This window comes from Rattus rattus, chromosome 1 (assembly GCF_011064425.1).
Source record: "Rattus rattus isolate New Zealand chromosome 1, Rrattus_CSIRO_v1, whole genome shotgun sequence".
Taxonomy (NCBI): Eukaryota; Metazoa; Chordata; class Mammalia; order Rodentia; family Muridae; genus Rattus; species Rattus rattus.
The window spans coordinates 14,671,188-14,692,767 of record NC_046154.1 but is presented as its reverse complement, the minus strand read 5'-3'; the positions used below and the strand labels follow the sequence as shown (position 1 = coordinate 14,692,767).

The 21,580-nt window shown below is 39.6% G+C and overlaps 1 protein-coding gene across 2 annotated transcripts in view; it reads left to right on the top strand.

Moving 5' to 3' along the window:
• The first annotated feature begins 537 nt into the window (after positions 1-537).
• The window catches only part of LOC116886340 (oogenesin-3-like), a 34,268-nt gene continuing 13,225 nt past the window's right edge, over positions 538-21,580 (top strand). The window contains exons 1-4 of one of the 2 annotated variants that reach the window (XM_032887802.1): positions 538-567; positions 3,489-3,799; positions 4,311-4,467; positions 5,537-5,566. In XM_032887802.1, coding sequence (XP_032743693.1) covers positions 538-567; positions 3,489-3,799; positions 4,311-4,467; positions 5,537-5,566 — 528 coding nt within the window. Of the gene's footprint in view, positions 568-3,488; positions 3,800-4,310; positions 4,890-5,536; positions 5,567-21,580 lie in introns of those variants that run through there. The other variant, XM_032887795.1, reaches the window with a different exon arrangement.

The window sequence follows — 21,580 nt, the reverse complement described above, 5'->3', positions numbered from 1 at the left end:
GAGACACAATTTTTTTTTTTGGTATTCACAGATAATATTTATTACACACACATGGTATGCCAGGCAGTTTATAAATATGTCCCAATATAATGTAAGGTTTAATTCTCATAATTGCCCTAAGTCAAAGACCATCTGCGTACTCACTTTACAGGTGAAAATTAGCTAAGTTCCTTATCCCAACAGAAGCCCATTTCCCATCAAGACTCTGAAGCTTTAATTCAGGAGCTCTCACCTAACAGTACCCTCAAGATACTAAGAGAAATCCTAGCCATTTCTTCATCAGGCCATGCATTCCGGTTATGTTTTCAACAATGGTGTTTTTATTCATTTTCTTAAGGAGAACTCCTAACATGAAGTAAGCTTCAGAACAAGGAAATCTCTGAAGGAGACGTGATTTTTTGAATGAGAGGCTGACTTTGGCTGGGAGGGTGTGGCTACAAAGGGAGGATTCAGCTGAAAGGTATATAAAGAGTCAAGGCAGGCAGAGAAACTCTCAGTCTTTTGGAGTTTGGAGTCACAGCCTTACCTGACCTGATAATGGTGTTCTGTCAACAGTGTCCAGATCAAGTAAGTCCCTCAGCTCCATCAGGATACTTCATCTCATGCAATCCAGTCTCTCCTTGTCCTCACTTCAAGTTTTCTTTCTATAACTTTTTGTAGTATAATTTTTTACTTGGTGGTTCTTCCATTTGAGATGAGCTTTTTTCTACATAAGATTGCCTGGCCTGTATCCTAGATATGATGTACTTTTCGGCTTATATCCACTTATCAGTTAGTGCATACCATACATGTCATTTTGGGTCTGGGTTAACTAAGTCAGCATGGTATTCACTAGTTCCATCCATTCACCTGCAAAATTAATGATGTGTTCATTTTTAATAGCTGAATAGTATTCCATTTTGTATATCAACTGTATTTTCTGTATCCATATTTTGATCGACTATTATCTGGGTTTTCTCTAGCTTCTGGCTACTACAAATTAGTCTGCTATGAACATAGTGGAGCACGTGTCCTAGTGGTATGGTGTGGCATCTTATGGATATATGCCCATATATACAAGGGCTGTCTCGTCAGGTAGAACTGTTTCCAATTTTCAGAGGAACAACCCAAGTGATTTCTTGAGTGGTTGCACCAGTTTGTAATCCCATCAGCAACGGAGGAGTGTTCCTTTTTTCCCACATCCTCACCAGCATGTGCAGTCATTTGAGTTTTTAATTTTAGCCATTCTGATTGTTGTAAGGTGGAATATCAAGGTTATTTTGATTTGCATTTCCCTGAAGACTATGGACTTTAAACATTTTTAAGTGTTTCTTAGCCATTTGAGACTCTTCTATGGTTTAATTAGCGGAAAAATTGAAGATGAAGAGGAGAGAACACCATAGGTAGAAAAACAGTCTCAAGTAGACTGGAAAGCCAAGCGCTCCCAGAGACTGAGCCATGAGACCAAGCAGCATACACAGACTGGTTCAAAGCCACCGGCACATATATAGCAGAGGGTCTGCTGGGTCTGGGTTCAGTGGGAGGAGATGCACCTAGTCCTGGAGACACCTGAGGCCCTAGAGATGTGTGATTTTGGGGGCTTGGCATGGGAGGGGAACACCGTCTTGGAGGGAAGGGGAAGGAGGAATAGGATGAGGATGTGTGGGAGGGGGGCGATGGCTGGAATGTAATTAAAAAAAGATTGCCTGGTCTGAGACTCAGAGATTCTCCTACCTTGGCCACTTGAGCACTGCCTAACCAGATTAACACAAGCGTGTTCTGAATTACATATAGCTTTTAATTGAGTCATTTTGTTCCCGTGGTATTTTTTCATTTTATTTAGGTTTGTCTCTGTCTTTTGAGACTGCCTCACTAAAAATGTCAGGGTGACCTTGAGTTTCAGGCACTCTGAGCTGGTATATCAGATATGAATTATTCAAGTGCCTACACTACTAAACTTTATGGTACTTTTAACAGTGTACTCTTATACACTAAATGAATAGATACATAACTAAATAAATAACACAAAGCAGGCAAACATAGTATGCCAATTATCTGCTTACTGATACATAGTCTTTTAATTTCAGGGAATCTAGGTTGTCCTCAAACTTGCAGGAAGAAACCTCCATGTGTATATTTCCATACATATATGTGTGTATGGATATGTACATATATGACTGTATCTGTGTGTGTATTTAATAGACTTTATATCCCAATCAGTTTGCTTTCTTCTCTCCTCCCAAACCCATCCATGACAGCAAAAGTAAGATAGAGCCTGGATGGTCTCTAAGGTTAATGGCTCTCTAATTTACATAGCAAGTTTCAATTCAGGCATGGTTAAAAAAATGTCTAAAAGAAGCAAAGCAAAAAACCATTAAATAAACAAAAACAAACAAGGTATTTCTATCTGTTGATTGAGGCATGGTCTATTCTTTTCAAGAAACCCAGAATGTATTCAAAATTTCAGGAAGAAGCTAGCCTGGTTTTTTTTTGTAAAGTGTTCAAATGAAAAATCTGACTATCACTTGAAATTAAAATTTATGCTTCTTTTTGTTACTTTATCTGGTCTTCCATTAATTTTTGTGGGTCATAATATGTTCTGGTGCTGTAGAAATAACCATGACACTGAGCTGGTGATCTTCCTGCCTTCCCCATGTGAATTATAATCTCCACCTCATAGTTTCTTCTTTCTGGATGCTTTATAAAGAGTTGTAGCCTTTACCAATGGACACTGAAGGTTTACTGACATTAGTGTTTCTTTCCCACTCTACTTATCTCTCTAGCTAGCAGAACTCAAGCCTGTAGCCTTCCCAACACATTCTCCAAAATGCTTGTATAGGTGATAATCAAAGATTGGTGTCAATACCTAATGATGGTAATTTCAAATGTGTTGTGACTTACTCCATGCAGTGTTGCTGGACATAGTGAGATTGTGGAAAGTTGGTAAACTGTATTTCTATGCTTTCTTTGAGGGCTTGAAGAGCTAAGCACAGTCTATTCATCATCAGACAACTGTCTGAGCCCTTCAGTGTTCCTGGTGATCACTTCCCAGGGGGATGTGTTTGCCCCAGTTGTGCCTGCAAAAGGATGTGTTCTTTGGGAACTAGGATACTTGGGGGACACTTCACACCACCAGAGACAACTATGGCTTTGAAACCAACGAAGGTTGGACCAAACAGGTTTGGATTAGACACGCTATGTTAGCACAGGCTGAGTAGTGGTAGAACACATATTTCATTTCAGCACTTGGGAGACACAGGCAGGCAAATCTCTTTGGGGTTCATGCCAGTGTAGTCTATAAAGCAAGTTTCAGGACAACCATGGTATAGATTGGTCTTTAAAATCTTTGTTACAAAGGAAAAAAAAAACAACACCTGAGAGTGCTCAAATTAATAGACCGAGTTCTCCATCCTCATCAGTAGTGATCTAGCCCTCACACTCCCCTGTGTGGGCAGAAGGGCTTCCTAAATTTGTTGTCATTAATGGTATATTTTTTCCTGCTACTGTAGGATGACTCTTCAGAAGAAGACACAATGGAAGTCTACTCCCCACCCACCCTTCAGAGCCTGGCAATTCAGAGGCTACTGAGGGAGGAGGCCTTGGCCATTTCTGCTCTCAAGGATCTGCCAAATAGGCTGCTCCCAGTGATATTTGAGGAAGCCTTCATAGCTGGACATACAAAGATCTTGACGGCCATGATACCTGTGTGGCCATTCCCATACCTTTCTGTAGGAATGATGATAAAGAACCTCAACCTGGACTCTTTGAAGGCTGTGCTGGAAGGCCTAGACTTACTGATTTCACGAAAGGTTTGCTCCAGGTAGGAAAGGTCAGCTGGGGTTGGAGGAAGGTTTTCTTAATACTGAGAATGAATAACTCAGGACAGAGATTATTTGGCCAACTGTGGATCAGAGGCTTCTTATCTTCAATTCTTCACCCTACAGTCATGACTGTTCCTTTCAGTGTGTAGAGGCTTAGCATAGTGTAGAGGCTTGGGTTCAGTCTCAGTGATTGGGGAAAATAATGTCTAATGTGGAAGACAGAAATGGGTAGACACGCCCAGTGAGGAATAGGACTTTTTCCGCATTCCACGATGATACAAGTGAATGAGGTTGGGATTAAGGGGTCTGGAATGTAGGGAAGTAAGACAGGGATAAAGATGCTCTTCTTACATAGAATGCTATCCATTTACTCAGCATGAGTTTGATTCTAGACCTAGGAAAAACTAAAGTTTTAGAAAAAAACAGCTGATGTGTAGCATGTGGAAGAGAATCCTACTGTAAGACATATCCTCTCTTACCTTCTGAGAATTATACTCATTTCTCCCACAGTAGGTGCAAACTCAGAGAGATCAATTGGATGGATATGTACCATGAAGTGTCTGGAATATGGGCTGGATACAATGAAAATGAAGGCTTAGCAGAGTTCACGACACAGAAGCAGCCAGTGGAGACCTGTCCTGACTGTGGGATGAAGAAAGATTTGAATGTGATTACTCGACTCCAACTCAGGGAGGGCAGATTTGATGAAACTAATACATACCTATTGAAGTGGGCCCAACAGAGAAAAGATTCCTTTCATCTATGCTGCAGAATGCTGGAGATTTGGGGCTTATCCGAGGCTGCAGACATAGAAGTCTTCAAAATTGTACATGCAAACTGTATACAAGTGCTGAGGTTAAAGTATGTCTTCCTAGAAGATTTGGCTATGCTTAATCCCTACCTGAGACAGATGAACAATCTCTTCACACTCATGCTAGATGGCATCAAACGTAGACGCAGAATGGGCAATTTTGGAAAGCTTAATCAGCAGAATGTGATCACATGGATTTCTCGACTTCCCACATTCTACTGTCTCCAGGAACTCTGTATAAATAATGTCTTCTTTATAAGCCTGAAAGAATTGCTCAGGTAAGGAAGGACTGAGAAGGGTGTGGAACACCAGAGAAAATACATATCTTTTCCTTGTGTTTCTCTTTCTTTCATTATGTTTCTGTTTTGTTTTGTTTTGTTTTTTTTTCTTTTTCAAGCTAGAAAGTCTAGTATGGTCTGGCCACCATAAACCTAGCACTATTAGAGACATAGCATATCTGAAGAGATGAGCTCTGTGCTAAGATATATGATGAGCATGCCTCTTATTGGTCATGTGTGAAATGTTTTGTGTCCCGAAACAGGTTTAGTCTATGAGAAATATGAAACACTGGGGTGAAGATAGAATTATAGATCTTAAAGCAACTAAACCTGTGTGAACTCCTAAAACAAGAAGACGTTACTGAATTCTTTTTGGGGTAGGCACTCCTTTCTACATGCACCACATTGTCCTGATCTATCCATTGGTGTGGTTTCCTGTAATGGAATCATGTTTATGGTGATATCCACAGGCCTCAGGGTAGAATGCTCTGAGTTGTGTGAGCAGACAACAAAAGGCAATGTCCTGGGGGGTTGACTTCAATATACAGTCAGAATGAATCTGGGAGAAGTGTCTTCTGCTTTGCTTCCAATCCTATCAACCCACTTCAACACAATTCTCAGAAATCAATCATTTTCTCTCTCCTCAGTTGCCTGAAGAAGCCCTTGGAGGTACTTAACATCGCTAACTGCCACCTCTCACAGTCAGACTTGGATTACCTGCCCTATTGCCCGAATATTTTTGAGCTCAAACGTTTGAAACTTATTAACATTAAATTATGCCATTCACTCCTTGAGCCTCTTGGGTTTCTCCTTGAGAGAGTCAGACATACCCTGGAATGCCTGGAATTGAGATGTTGTGATATGGGCGAATCTCAGTTCAATACCCTACTGCCTGCCCTAAGCCAATGTTCCCACCTCAAGGAAGTCAATTTCTGGGAGAATGAAATCTCCCTGCTTTTCCTGAAACAACTTCTACACCACACTGCCACACTGAGCCAACTGACCTTTGAGATCTACCCTGCACCTCTTGAGTGCTATGATGGGGGTGTAATACTAACAGACAGATTAAAAAACTTTTGCCCTGAGCTCCTGGATATACTCAAGGCCAAAAGACAGCCCAAGAAGGTCGTCATTGCTACAGCTCAATGCTCTAACTGTGAAGGCTTCTATGTTTATGATCTGGAGACAAAACGTTGCTATTTTGAATATGTACTATTTTAAGGTTGATTGTGGAACAGAGAAATGGAAGCTTGAGGAAATCTTAAGTGAATGTCCATTGTTGAAAGGAACATGGATATGTCAATCGCCTAAAGGTCTGAGGTACACTAGAAAAAGCAAAACCTTCTTCTGAGCAGGTGAATGGATGTTGTACCTGCAATAAGTATGTATGAAGCACCCAGTTCTTTAGGATTTTTGTAGTTTGAGTGTGTTACAATATAGGCACCCTTTCTTGAGGAGATTGCGTCCCTCTCTTGACTCAATAGAATAAATATGTTGAATTTCTGTACTGATGATATGTCTCCATCAGAGCACAGACCTATTCATTCCCAGCATTTCTGAACATGTGTCTGATTTCTCATTCATGATCACCAAAATTAGGTCAATCTCAGATAAATGGGTCTGAAACAACAGGTCACATAAATGGGACTGAAAGCACAGGGCTTCACAAAATGCTCAGTGTTTTGGAAATAAATTTGTATGTACTGCATTCATATAACAACTTAGGCAGATATGTAGAACAGTGTGATGGAGGTCAGGCTTCTTCAGCAGTTAGGAAAATGAGGACCAAGTGAACACAAAGGCAGGCACATTTCAGGAACTATGTTCTTATATATAACTTTTGCTGGAAGACATTATTTGCAACATATGAATACTCAGAGACCTGATACCAAAATTAGAAGGATATGTGACCTTAAACTATCTAGTTCTTCTTATTTCCAGAACAGTTTATATGTTGGCTAAGAAGAGATTCACTTAGGCAGAGAAATATGTCCTAACACCATCCCCTGGTTCCCTGGGATGGATCCTCTTGGGGGGACTCCTAACCTTCACGTGTAGTGAAGATTAAGATATTGAGGTGACTCTCAGGGACGAGAGACATTGACAGCAGATAGAAGACACAGGAGAAGGGATAGAGGGAGAGGGTAAAAGACTGTTTGTCCTTGGTGGCAGGGCAGAAGCAAAGGAATACCTCTGATAGAAAAGAATACCTAACCTATAGGACAAAGGCATGTTATAAGTGTGAAAAATAAATCCCATGTGAGAATGAAGTGTTTAATTTTAATTGGGGTAGATAATTACATGAGACAAAAGGGGCATTTTGATTGCTGGACTTGAAAGTTTGGCCTTGGTAGTGACCTTCAAGAAAAGGAAATGTCCAAGTAAAGGAATGGACCTTGGGGGTTACCCTTTGAAATGTAATCTAATGGTTTTCAGCAAGGCACGTGAATGCAGAATGTAGACCTGGGCTGCCAGGGCTGTTTCCTTTTCTTTCTTTCTTTTTTATTAGATATATTTCTTTACTTACATTTCAAATGTTATTCCCTTTCACAGTTTCCTGTCCATTAATCCCCATCCATTCCCCCTCCCCCATAAGTGTATTCCCCTCAACCATCACCTTTACTGCTCCCTGCCCCACATATTCCCCAGCACTGAGGTCCAATCTTGGAAGGATCAAGGCCTCCCCCTTCCACTGGTGCCCCAACAAGGCTATTCTCTGCTACATGTACAGTTGGAGCCCTGGGTCGGTCCATGTAGAATCTTTTGGTAGTGGTTTAGTTCCTGGAAGCGCTGGTTGGCTGGCATTGTTGTTCTTATGAGGTTGCAAGCTCCTTCAACTCTTTCAGTCCTTCTTCTAATTCACTGCAAGGGGATCCTTTTCTCAGTTCAGTGGGTTGCTGCTAGCATTGACCTCTATATTGGACATGCTCTGGATGTGTCTCTCAGGAGAGATCTATATCCGGTCCCTGTCAGAATGCACTTTTTAGATTCATCAATCTTATCTAGTTTTGTTGGCTGTATATACATGGGCCACATTTGGGGCACACTCTGAATGGCTGTTCCCTTCAGTCACTGCTCTAACTTTGCTTCCATGGGATCTCCTATGGGTTTTTTCCACCCTTTTAAGAAAGAGTGGAAGCATCCGCATTTTGGTCATCCTTCTTTTTGAGCTTGCTGTGGTCTGTGGATTGCATCTTGGGTAACTTGAGCCTTTGGGCTAATATCCACTTATTGATGAGTGCATACCAAGTGTGTTTTTCTGTGACTGGGTTACCTCACTGAGGATATTTTCTAGTTCATTCCATTTGCCTATGAAATTCATGAAGTCATTGTTTTTGATAACTTAGTAGTACTCCATTGTGTAGATGTACCACATTTTTTGAATCCATTCCTCTGTATTAACATAGTGGAGCATGTGTCTTTGTTATATGTTGGAGCATTTTTTAGTATATGCCCAGGAGAGGTATAGCTGGGTCCTCAGGTAGTGCAATGTCCAAACTTCTAAGGAACCTCCAGACTGATTTCCAGAATGGTTGTACCAGTCTGCAATCCCTCCAACAATGGAGGAGTGTTCCTCTTTCTCCACATCCTCACCAGCATCTGCTGTCACCTGAGTTTTTGATCTTAGCCATTCTGACTGGTGTGAGGTGGAATCTCAGGGTTGTTTTGATTTGCATTTTCCTTATGACTAAAGATGTTGAACATTTCTTTAGGTGCTTCTCAGCCATTAGGCATTCCTCAGCTGTGAATTCTTTGTTTAGCTCTGAACCCCATTTTTTTCATCTTTATTAACTTGGGTATTTCTTATTTACATTTCGATTGTTATTCCCCTTCCCGGTTTCCTGACCAACATCCCTCTAATCCCTCGCAATCCCCTTCTCTATGGGTGTTCCCCTCCCAACCCTCCCTCCATTACTGCCCTCCCCCCAAAATCACGTTCACCGGGGGTTCAGTCTTGGCAGGACCAAAGGCCTCCCCTTCCACTGGTGCTCTTACTAGGCTATTCATTGCTACCTATGAGGTTGGAGTCCAGGGTCAGTCCATGTATAGTCTTTGGGTAGTGGCTTAGTCCCTGGAAGCTCTGGTTGCTTGGTATTGTTGTTCATATGGGGTCTCAAGCCCCTTCGAGCTCTTTCAGTCCTTTCTCTGATTCCTTCAACGGGGGTCCCATTCTCAGTTCAGTGGTTTAATGATGGCATTCGCCTATGTATTTGCAGGTACAAGATAGAATGAGCCCTGCCAGGTATTATTAATGACAGGTATTATTAGAAGGTGATTAAGTTTGTTTTTTTTTAGAAGAGAGTTCAGAGATTACCTGAATCACATGAGGATTTTCATTCACGCTTTGGAACTTAGATAGGAAAAATTAGTCACTGATTCCAAGTAGAGAATAGTGATATTTATAAGTTATTAAGGTTAAATAAAAATCTGTGGCTCCGGGTTGAAAGCTTAACAGATCGATATATTTTGGGCTAAAGTTCTGGTTTCATAAATTGCTTATTGATATTGGAATTGATAGGAGGTGTTTAGTTTGTTTTATGAATTACCCCGCTAAAGGCCATATGACTCATTAATGCCGGCTAGTGAGGGTTTGTGGTTATTTTGTATATTTACAACAACAGAAAGCTCAGATTCTCTTAAAGTGGGCTTCATAGAAATTTTAAATCCCTGATATGACAGATTAGAAAAGCCTATCAGGCTCATTGTTTAACACTATTGTTTGGATTACTTCATTCTTTAAAATTGTACAATCTTCATAATACATCTGACTTTGAGGCTTATTGTTATATTATTCCTCTGGGAGAGAGTGCAAGATATAAGCTTTTCTAGTAACAGACAAAGGAGCAAAAGATTCTGGGAAACATATTTTTTTTTTTGTGTTTTTAAAAAAGTGTGATTAGGCTCTGGAAATCTCAGAGTTAGACTGATGAGATTTGAGAGAGGGAGACTGCCTGAAAAACTAGATTCAAGAGAATCAAACAAAAAGTTCTCTATTCTAAATTTTGTCTTGAGAATCATATTTTACAGAATGTATCTGCTTGATACCTGGTCTCAAGGGCTTTCAGCTGGGCCTGGTCAAGACACACATCTGGCTACAACATTTGCTCCATTTTCCCTATCCCCTACCTCCCAAGAATATCTAAACACCATGTACAGTTTGAAGAAGCTACTGACCAGTCATCGCTCCGATTCCCTGGTCTTTTGGTTGGCTAAAAGAGGTTATTCTAAGTTTATTTTTTGTGAGGATTTTAGAAATGGTTTTAATTTAAGGGGGAGGAATTTGCTAGATTGAGTTGTACAGCCATAATCTCATTTGGTAACTAAGCTAAAATTATTGCTATAGTATAGAATTTATTTGTTAAAAAGGGTTTAAAGGTACAAGGTTTAGAGCCAGTCCTTCTATTGATGCCATTATGAACTTCTGAGTTGATTACACATGTGAGTTAAGGGCCGAATAGCAAATTCATGGCTCTCAGTTTGTGAGAGTACTTTCAAGATAATATATGAAGATAGAAGGAAAACATTCCAGATTACCTTATAGAGATAGATGTTTTTCAAAAAGGTCAGAAATCCACAAAATATGAAATTTAAGGTTATTTATCTTTGATTGAGACATATCTGCTCCTTACAGTTCCCCTTTGGCAGATTTAATGAAGAAATTGAGCATCTCTACCTCCAGGTGAGGTAATACTTTGTGGCTAGGCAGCCACTGGGCAGAAACTGTTTCATCTGCAGACTGACACTGTCCAAAAAGGGACACTTTATGCAGAATAGTTTTTGACTGATAATCTCTACTGAGCCAGAATTATCAGCTCTTCAAGGTTTCTGCATTTCAAGAGTCTGTCAGTTGATTTTGGGCCAGAAGGCTGAAGACTTGTACTCACATGTTGCTGACAGAGGACTGTGCTAGTGGAAATTTGTCTCTACAACCTCTCAGTTCTGGAAGCTGTGTTAGACTCCCTATGTTTATAGATAGTTGGTCATTCTCAGATTTCTGATGGGGTTGAAGAATGATTATAAACTTATAGACTATCAGGCTGTTTAGCTCTGAAAATACATATTTAATAAGATAGTTAAGGTAGTATACAAGCTAGCTAGGAAATAATATAGATTTTAAACTTTTGTTCAGCTAGAATGGATAACTAAATGTTCTGTTTAACTGATAAAATATTGGACTGGGTGTTAGGTATATTTTATGCTTTTAATTACAAAATGATAATAGATGTGCTCAGCTTATTTGAGAGAAAAGTTTTTTTAATTAGACAAAAAGGGTGAAATGTAGGATGATGTCATACAGGTGAAGGCAGGTAAAAGATAGAATGAGCCCTGACTTTGGACGAAAAGGAAGGATGGATGGGAGAAAAATTTTAGAGAGAGGAGGAGATTGGAGCAAGATGGAGAAGCCACAGAGAGAACATGGAGGATGATGTTAAGATCCCACTCTGTACCTTTACAGGTTGTTATGAATGTTCTTAAGGGATGGATGTGTATAGGGCTTTGTGTGTCTAGGTGGGCAATTATATCTTATCAATTGGATCAGAGGTTGTTGTGTTGTGTGTTCTTTCTTGTGGTGATTTAAGTTTAAGAGAGTGTGTAGCAGCTGGGACACTAAGCTACCACGGAATTGGGATGTATGCTTCTGGCATGGTGGCAACCTGCCTTGGGAACTAGATGGGTAGAGAGATTGCTGCCAGGCTCAGAGAGAAGCCTTCTGCAGTGTGGTATGGAATAGAGAAAAGCAGGTGAGAGGCTTTGCTGGCTGAGATGAAGATATCTACCCGATATCCTGTGTCACTATGATGCCAGACCTAGAGTGGAATAAAAGATAGCATTTTTAAAATTAATTTACAGTCGCAATTGTTCTTGCATGCAAACATGGAGATGCAGTCTTAGATACCTTAAAAGCTACAGAGTGTTTCAGATGCGACTAGCTCAGCCCACAAACGGAGTTTCTTTCAAGATTTGATCCTTTCAAACTTAGGGTTTTAATTTACTGGGTGATGGTAACATTGTAGGATAAGCCAGTAAGTGCAATGGGGTGTGTTTTTGTGCAAGTATGCATGTCTACAAAGCCTGAGTCCCTGGAATCCATCTTGAGGCCTCACAAAGAAAATGTTAAAGTGTAATTCTTATGAAATGCACTTGCAAAGCAAAGGTCATATGTACAGGACACATATTTATTTACTTATTTATTATTTTATTAGATATATTTCTTTACTTACATTTTAATTGTTATTCCCTTCCCTGGTTTCCTGCCCATAAGCCCCCCATCTTTTCCCCTCCCCCGTATGTGTATTCCCCCATGCATCCTCCTTAATAAACCCCCATATTCCCCTGCACTGGGGGTGCAACCTTTGCAGGACCAAGGGCTTCCCTTCCACTGGTGCCCCAACAAAGCTATTCTCTGCTACATAAGCAGTTGGAACCCTGGGTCAGTCCATGAATAGTCTTCCGGTAGAGGTTCAGTCCATGGAAGCTCTGGTTGTTTGGCATTGTTGTTCTTATGGGGTTGCAAGCTCCTTCAACTTTTTCAATCCTTCCTCTAATTCCCCCAAGGGGGTCCTGTTCTTAGTTCAGTGGTTTTCTGCTAGCATTGACCTCTGTACTGGACATGCTCTGGATGTGTCTCTCAGGAGAGATCAATATCCGGTCCCTGTCAGAGTACATTTTTTAGTCAATCTTATCTAGTTTTGGTGGCTGTACATGTATGGGCCACATGTGGGGCAGGCTGAGAATGGCCATTCCTTCTTTCTCTGCTCTAAACTTTGCTTCCATATCCCCTCCTATGGATATATTCTCCCCTTTTAAGAAGGAGTGGGAGTATCCACATTTTGGTCATCCTTCTTCTTGAGCTTCCTGTAGTCTATGGATTGCATCTTGGGTAGTTCCAGCTTTTAGATTAATATCCACTTAACAATGAGTGCATACAAAGTGTCTTTTTATGTGATTTGGTTACCTCACTTAGGATGATATTTTCTTTCTTTTTTTTTTTTTTCTTTTTTCTTTTTTTTCGGAGCTGGGGACTGAACCCAGGGCCTTGTGCTTGCTAGGCAAGCGCTCTACCACTCAGCTAAATCCCCAACCCCAGGATGATATTTTCTAGTTCATTCCAATTGCCTATGAATTTCATGAAGTCATTATTTTTGATAGCTGAGTAGTATCCATTGTGTAGATGTACCACATTTTTTAAATGCATTCCTGTGTTCTTTCCAGCTTCTAGCTATAATAAATAAGGCTGCTATGAACAAAGTGGAGTATGTGTTTTGTTGTATGTTGGAGCATCTTTTGGGTATATGCCCAGGAGAGGTATAGCTGTGTCCTCAGTTAGTGGAATGTCCAATTTTCTTAGGAACCTCCAGACTGAATTTCCAGAGTAGTTGTACCAGTTTGCACCACCAACAATGGAGGAGTGTTCCTCTTTCTCCACTTTCTCGCCAGCATCTGCTGTCACCTGTTTTTTATCTTAACCATTCTGACTGGTGCAAGGTAGAATCTCAGGCTTGTTTTGATTTGCATTTCCCTGATGACTAAGGATGTTGACCATATCTTTAAGTGCTTTTTGGCCATTCGATAATCCTTAGCTGAGAATGTTTGTTTCGCTCTGTACTCCATTTTAAATAAGGCTATTTGGCTCTCTGGAGTCTAACTTCTTGAATTCTTTGTATATTTTGGATATGAGCCCTCTATCAGTTGTAGGATTGGTAAAGATCTTTTCCCAATCCGTTTTGTCCTAACCACAGTGTCCTTTGCCTTAGAGAAGATTTGTAGTTTTATGAGATCCCATTTGTTGATTCTTGATCTTAGAGCATAAGCCATTGGTGTTTTGCTCAGGAAATTTTCTCCAGTGCCCATGTGTTCGAGATTCTTCTCCACTTTTTCTTCTATTAGTTTGAGTGTATCTGGTTTGATGTGGAGGTCCTTGATCCACTTGGACTTAAGCTTTGTACAGGGTGATAAGAATGGATGAATTTGCATTCTTCTACATGCTGACCACCAGTTGAACTAGCACCAATTGTTGAAAATGCTATCTTTCTTTCATTGAATGGTTTTACCTCCTTTGGTGACCACGGGTGTGTGGGTTCATATCTGGGTCTTCAATTCTGTTCCATTGATCTATCTGCCCATCTCTGTACCGATACCATACAGTTTTAATGACTACTGCTCTGTAATACTGCTTAAAGTCAGGGATGGTGATTCCCCCAGAAGTTCTTTTATTGTTGAGTATAGATTTTGCTATTCTGGGTTTTTTGTTATTCCAAATGAATTTGCAAATTGCTCTTTCTATCTCTATAAAGAATTGAGTAGGAATTTTGATTGGGATTGCATTGAATCTATAGATTGCTTTTGGCAAAATGGCCATCTTTATTAATCCTGCCAATCCATGAGCATTGAAGATCTTTCCATCTTCTGAGATCTTCCTCAATTTCATTCTTCAGTGATTTGGAGTTCTTGTCATATAGATCTTTCACTTGCTTGGATAAAGTCACACCAAGATACTTTATATTATTTGGGACTATTGTGAAGGGTGTCATTTCTCTAATTTTGTTCTCATCCTGTTTATTCTTTGAGTAGAGGAAGGCTACTGATTTGTTTGAGTTAATTTTATACCCAACATTAAGCTGAAGTGGTTTATCAGGTTCAGTAGTTTTGTGGTGGAACTTTTGGTGTCACTTAAGTACACTATCATATCATCTGCAAATCATGATATTTTGATTTCTTCCCTACCAATTTGTATCCCTTTGACCTCCTTTCATTGTTTGATTGCTTTGCCTAGGACTTCGATTACTATATTGAATAAGCAGGGAGAGATTGGGCAGCCTTGTCTAGTCCCTGATTTTAGTGGGATTGCTTCAAATTCCTCTCCAATTAGTTTGATGTTAGCTACTGGTTTGCTGTATATGGCTTTTACTATGTTTTAGATATGGGCCTTGAATTCCTGATCTTTCCAGGACTTTTATCATGAAGGGCTGTTGAATTTTGTCAAATGCTTTCCCAGCATGTAATGAAATGATCATGTGCTTCCTATGTTTGAATTAGTTTATATAGTGGATTACTTTGATGAATTTCTATATATTAAACTATCCCTGCATCCCTGCAATGAAGCCTACTTGATCTTGATGGATGATCATTTTGATGTGTTCTTGGAATTGGTTTGCAGGAATTTCATTGAGTATCTTTGCGTCAATATTAATAAGGGAAATTGGTCTGAAGTTTTTTTTTGTTGGGTCTTTGTGGGGTTTAGGTATAAGCATAATTATGGCTTCATAGAAGGAATTTGGTAGAGTTCTGTCTGTTTCTATATTGTGGAAGAGTTAGGACAGTATTGGTATGAGGTCTTCTGTGAAGGTCTGATAGAATTCTCCACTAAGCCCATCTGGTCCTGGGCTCTTTTTGATTGGGAGACTTTTAATGACTGCTTCTATTTCTTTAGGAGTTATGGGGTTGTTTAGATAGCTTATTTGTTCCTGATTTAACTTTGGTACCTGGTACCTTTCTAGAAAATTGTCCATATTCTTTACATTTTCCAGTTTTGTTGAATATAGGCTTTTGTAGTAGGATCTGATGATTTTTTAAAAAATTTCTTCACATTCTGTTATTAGGTCTCCCTTTTCTTTTCTGATTTTGTTAATTTGAATACACTCTCTGTGAACTCTGGTTAATCTGGCTAAAGGTTTATCTATCTTGTTGATTTTTCTCAAAGAACGAACTCCTGGTTTTGTTGATTCTTTGTACAGTCCTTTTTGTTTCTACTTGGTTAATTTCAGCCATGATTATTGGTTATTTCCTGCCTTCTACTCCTCTTGGGTTTACTTATTTCTTTTTGTTCTAGAGCTTTAAGGTGTGCTGTGAAGCTGCTGACATATGCTCTCTCCAGTGTCTTTCTGCAGGCACTCAGAGCTATGGGTTTTCCTCTTAGCACTGCTTTCATTTTGTCCCATATGATTTGGTATCTTGTATCTCCATTTTCATTAAATTCTAAGAAGTCTTTAATTTCTTTATTTCATTGACCAAGTTGTCATTGAGTTGAGCATTGTTCAACTTCCATGTATATGTGAACTTTGTGTCATTATTGTTGTTATTGAAGACCAGTCTTAGTACGTGATGATCTGATAGGATGCATGGAATTATTTCTATGTTCCTGTATCTGTTGAGGCCTGTTTTGTGACTGATTATATGGTTAATTTTGGAGAATGTACCATGAGGTGGTGAGAAGAAGCTATATCCTTTTGTTTTAAGATGGAATGTTCTATAAATATCTGTTAAATCCATTTGGTTCATAATTTCTGTTAGTTTCTCTATGTCTCTGTTTAATTTCTGTTTCCATGATCTGTCCATTGATAAGAGTGGGGTGCTGAAATCTCCTATTATTTTTGTGTGAGGTGCAATGTGTGATTTGATCTTTAGTAAGGTTTCTTTTATGAATGTAGGTGCCCTTGTATTTGGAGCATAGATATTTAGGATTGAGAGTTCATCTTGGTGGATTTTTCCTTTGATGAATATGAAGTGCCCTTCCTTATATTTTTAATGACTTTTTATTGAAAGTCAATTTTATTTGATATTAGAATGTCAACTTTAGCTTGTTTCTTTGGGCCATTTGCTTGGAAAGTTTTTTTTCTAGCCATTTACTCTGAGGTAGTGTCTGTTTTTGTTTCTGAGTTGTGTTTCCTTCATGCAGCAAAATGCTGGGTCCTCTTTACATATCCAGTCTGTTAGTCTATGCATTTTTATTGGAGAATTGAGTCTGTTGATCTTGAGAGATATTAAGGAATAGTGATTGTCATTTCCTGTTGTTTTTGTTATTAGAGGTGGAATTATGTTTGTGTGTCTCTCTTTTGGTTTCATTGCAAGGAATTTATATTCTTGCTTTCTGTATGGTGTAGTTTCCTTGTGTTGTAGTTTTCCATCAATTATCCTTTTAGGGCTGGATTTGTAGAAATATAACGTGTAAATTTGGTTTTGTCATGGAATATCTTGGTTTATCCATCTATGATAATTGAGAGTTATGCTGGATACAATAACTTGGGCTGGCATTTGTGTTATCTTAGGGTGTGTATGACATCTGTCCAGGTTCTTTTGGCTTTTATAGTCTCTGGTGAGAAGTCTGGTATAAATCTTATAGGTCTGCCTTTACATGTGACTTGACCTGTTTCTCTTACTGCTTTTAATATTCTTTCTTTGTTTTTTGCATTTGGTGTTTTAACTATTATGTGATGGGAGGAATTTCTCTTCTGGTCCAATCTGTTTGGAGTTCTGTAGGCTTCTTGTATTTTTACAGACATTTCTTTCTTTAGGTTAGGGAAGTTTTCTTCTATAATTTTGTTGAATATATTTACTGGTCCTTTAAGGTGGAAGTATTCTCTTTCTTCTATAACTGTTATCCTTAGGTTTGATCTTCTCATTGTGTCCTGGATTTCCTGGGTGTTTTGGGCTAGGAGCTTTTTGAATTTTACATTATCTTTGACAGTTCTGTCAATGTTTTCTATGATATCTTGTGCCCCCGAGATTCTCTCTTCTATATCTTGTATTCTGTTGATGATGCTTGTATCTACAACTCCTTGTCTCTTCCTTAGGTTTTCTATATCCAGGGTTGTCTACCTTTGTTCTTTCTTTATTGTTTCTATTTCCATTTTTAAATCCTGAATGGTTTTGTTTAATTAGTTCACCTGTTTGGTTGTGTTTTCCTGTAATTCTTTCATGGATTTTTGTGTTTCCTTGTTAGGGGCTTCTACTTGTTTACTTGTGTTTTCCTGCATTTCTTTAATGGAGTTCTTTATGTCCTTCTTAAAGTCCTCCATCATTATCACAAAATGTGATTTTAAACCTAAATCTTGCTTTTCTGGTGTATTTGGATATCCAGTATTTTTCTTTTTTTTTTTTTGGTGGGAGAACTGGGCTCTGATGATGCCAAGTAGTCTTGGTTTCTGTTGCTTAGGTTCCTGCGCTTGTCTCTAGCCTTTGGGTTGTGTCTGGTGTTTACTTGTCTTGTTGTTTCTGAGAGTGACTTGACCCTCTTGTAGGCCTCTGTGTCAGCACTCCTATAGAACTGTTTTCCTGCTTTCTTTCAGCTGTTTCTGAGAACAGATGCTCTGACTTCAGGTGTATAGGTGTTCCTGGTGACTGTCTTCTAGCTCTAGGTGTGGGCAGGAATCAAAGGGTCCTGGCCCTCATTGTTCCTAGTTCCTTCCACCCAGGGGACACAGTTGGCACTAGGTGATTCCTTCTTGGGTCTCGACTATGGGCAGAGGGTAGTCTCCTCTGACTTCTCAGAAGTGTCCACACTTCTGAGGGTCCAGCTCTCTCCCCCATGGCATTTGGGTGCAGGGAGCTGTTTGGCCAGTTCAGATCGGTTCTGGGCACAGACCTGAACCGTGGGTACCAGTGGCTGACTGTTTCTATATTCCTGTGTCCATAGGAACTGTGCAGTTTCCCCTTGGACCAATGATGTGGGCAGATGTATGCAGAAGTGGCAGTCTGTCCTGCGGTCTCAGGATGTCTGCACTCTTGGGTGGTCAGCTCTCTTCCCCATGTGATTTGGGTTCTGAGCACATATATTTATGAATGTACTATTTATACAGTTGGAGGAACAGACAAGTGAAATCCCTCATGCTTTCCCACTCCCATACCAAGACCATGGTGTCCAGATTATGCTATTTCTAACTGTTGTCCCATATCTTTCTTTTACAAGTTATGATAATAATCAAGAAGAATCAAGATTTGGTTGAGAGTCAAAAATCTTCCAGCTAGGAAAGATTGGTTTAACATTGGACAATGGAATGTTAACCAGTCAAGCTTGGTAGCCTATACCTGTAAGTTCTCTCCTCTCGAACACAAGGTGGGAGGGGTTTAAAGAATTCAAAGAGAAACGTGGACCAGAGAACCGAATTGTACTCAAAACAAAGATGGAGATGGGATATAGCTCAGAGCTACAGTGCTTGCATGGCATATCTCAGAGTTTAGGTTCATCCCCCACAACAAAAACTGTGTGAGTACAAATTTAATGTGTGCTGGTGATGGCATGTGGTAATGATAATTCGAGCCTTTAGCAAACCAAACAGAAGAATTGCTATGGGAAATAGAGTAAGAATTCACCTTAAAATATACACAAGTGACTGGAGAGTTGACTCAGCCATTAAGAGCACTGACTCCTTTTCCAGAGGTCCTGAGTTCAATTTGCAGAAAACACAGTGCCTCACAACCATCAATAATGGAATCCCAAGTCTTCTTCTTCTGGTGTGTCAGAAGAGAGCAACAATGTACTTAAATACATACATACATACATACATACATACATACATACATACATACATATATACATACATATATATTCAACTGATACCATTACCCATATTAATAAAGGAGATGAAATCACATCAGAATGTGTGCTGAACACTTGATATTATTTCCTCACTACTCACTTTCTTCTTATTTTAAGTTTACTTCTCAGTTTGAAGTTCTTCTGAGTATTTTAATTGCTAATATTGCTGATGAAGGTCACTCCCGCTTTTTTTCTATTTTCTTTTCTTTTATTGGATATTTTCTTTATTTACTTTTTAAATGTTATCCATGTTCCTCTTTTCCCCTCCTGAAATCTCCCAACCTATTCTCCCACCCCCTGCCTCCATGATGGTGCTCCCCCACCCATCCACCCTCTCACTCCCACCTCTCTATCCTGGCATTTGCTACACTGGGGCATCAAGCCTTCAAAGAACCAAGGGCCTCTCCTCTCATTGATGCCTGAGAATGCCCATCCTCTGCTACATATGCAGCTGGAGACATAGGTCTCTCCCTGTGTACTCTTTGGTTGTTAGTTTAGACCCTGGGAGCTCTGGAGGGTCTGGTTGGTTGATATTGTTGTTCTTCCTATGAGGCTGCAAACCCCCTCAGTTATCTCAGTCCTTTCTCTAACTCCTCCACTGGGGACTCCATTCTCGGTCCAATGGTTAGCTGTAAGCAATCACCTCTGTATTTGTCATGCTCTGGCAGAGCCTCTCAGAAGATGGCTATATCAGGCTCCTGTCAGCATGCACCTCTTGGCTTCCCCTAGAGTGATTGGGATTGGTGACTGTATATGGGATGCATTCCCATGTGTGACAGTTTCTGGATGGCCTTTCCTTTAGTCTCTGCTCCACGTGTTGTCTCCATATTTCCTTCTGTGAATATTTTGTTCCCACTTCTAAGAAGTACTGAAGCATCCACACTTTTGTGTTTCTTCTTGAGCTTCATGTGGTCTGTCAATTATATCTTGGGTATTCTGAGCTTTTGGGCTAATATCCACTTCTCATTGTGTACACATCATGTGTGTTCTTTTGTGATTGGGTTACTTCACTCAGGATGGTATTTTTCTAGTTCCATTTATTTGCCTAAGAATTTCACATAGCCATTGTTATTAATTGCTAAGTAGAACTCCATTGTGCAAATGTACAATGTGCAAATGAATACATTTTCTGTATTCATTCCACTGTTGAAGGCCATCTGAGTTCTTTCCAGCCTCTGGCTGTAATAAATAAGGTTGCTATGAACATAGTGGAACATGTATTCTTGCTATATGTTAGAGAATATTTTGGATATATTCCCAAGAGTGGTATAGCTCAGTCCTCAGGTAGTACTATGTACACTTGTCTGAGATACCACCAGACTGATTTCCAGATTGTTTGTACCAGTTTGTAATCCCACCGACAATGGAGGAGTGTTCCTTTGTTTCCACATACCCAGCAGCATCTGCTGTCACAAGGTTTTGATCTTATCCATTCTGACTGGTATGAGGTCGAATCTCAGTGTTGTTTGATTTGCATTTCCCTGATGACTAAGGATGTTGAACATTTCTTTAGGTGCTTCATAGCCATTTGGTATTCCTCAGTTGAGAATTCTTTGTTTAGTCCAGTTTTTAATAGGGTTATTTTATTCTCTGTTGTCTAACTTGAGTTCTTTGCATATATTTGATATTAGCCCTCTATCAGATGTAGAATTGGTAAAGATCTTTTCCCAGTCTGTTGGTTCTCATTTTGTCCTATTGACACTGTCCTTTGCCTTACAGAATCTTTACAAGTTTATGAAATCCCATTTGTCGATTTTTGCTCTTAGAGCATAAACCATTGCTGTTCTGTTCAGGAAAATTTCCCCTGTGCTCATGTGTTCAAGGCTTTTCCCTGCTTTGTCTATTAGGTTCAGGATGTCTGGTTTTACATGGAGGTCTGATTCCACTTGGACCTGCGCTTTGTACAGGGAAATAAAAATGGGTCAATTTGCATTCTTCTATATAGTGACTCATAGTTGAACCAGTACCATTTGTTGAAAATGCTGTTCTTTTTCCAACTGGCTGGTTTTTGCTCCTATTTTGTGCATTTGGTGTTTTGATTCTTATGTGACACAAGGAGTTTCTTCCTGGTGAAGTCTATTTGGAGTTCTGTAGGCTTCTATACATACTTCATGGGCATCTATACATATATTTCATGGGCATCTCATTCTTTAGTTAGTGAAGTTTTCTTTTATATTTTTGTAGAAGACATTTACTGGTCCTTTAAGTTGGGAATCTTCATTCTCTTCTATACCTATTATTATCCTTAGGTTTGATCTTCTCATTGTGTCATGGTTTCCTGGATGTTTTGGGTTAGGAGTTTTTTGCATTTTGCATTTTCTTTTGACTGTTGTGTCAATATTTTCTACGGTATTTTCTAGCCCTGAGTTTTCTC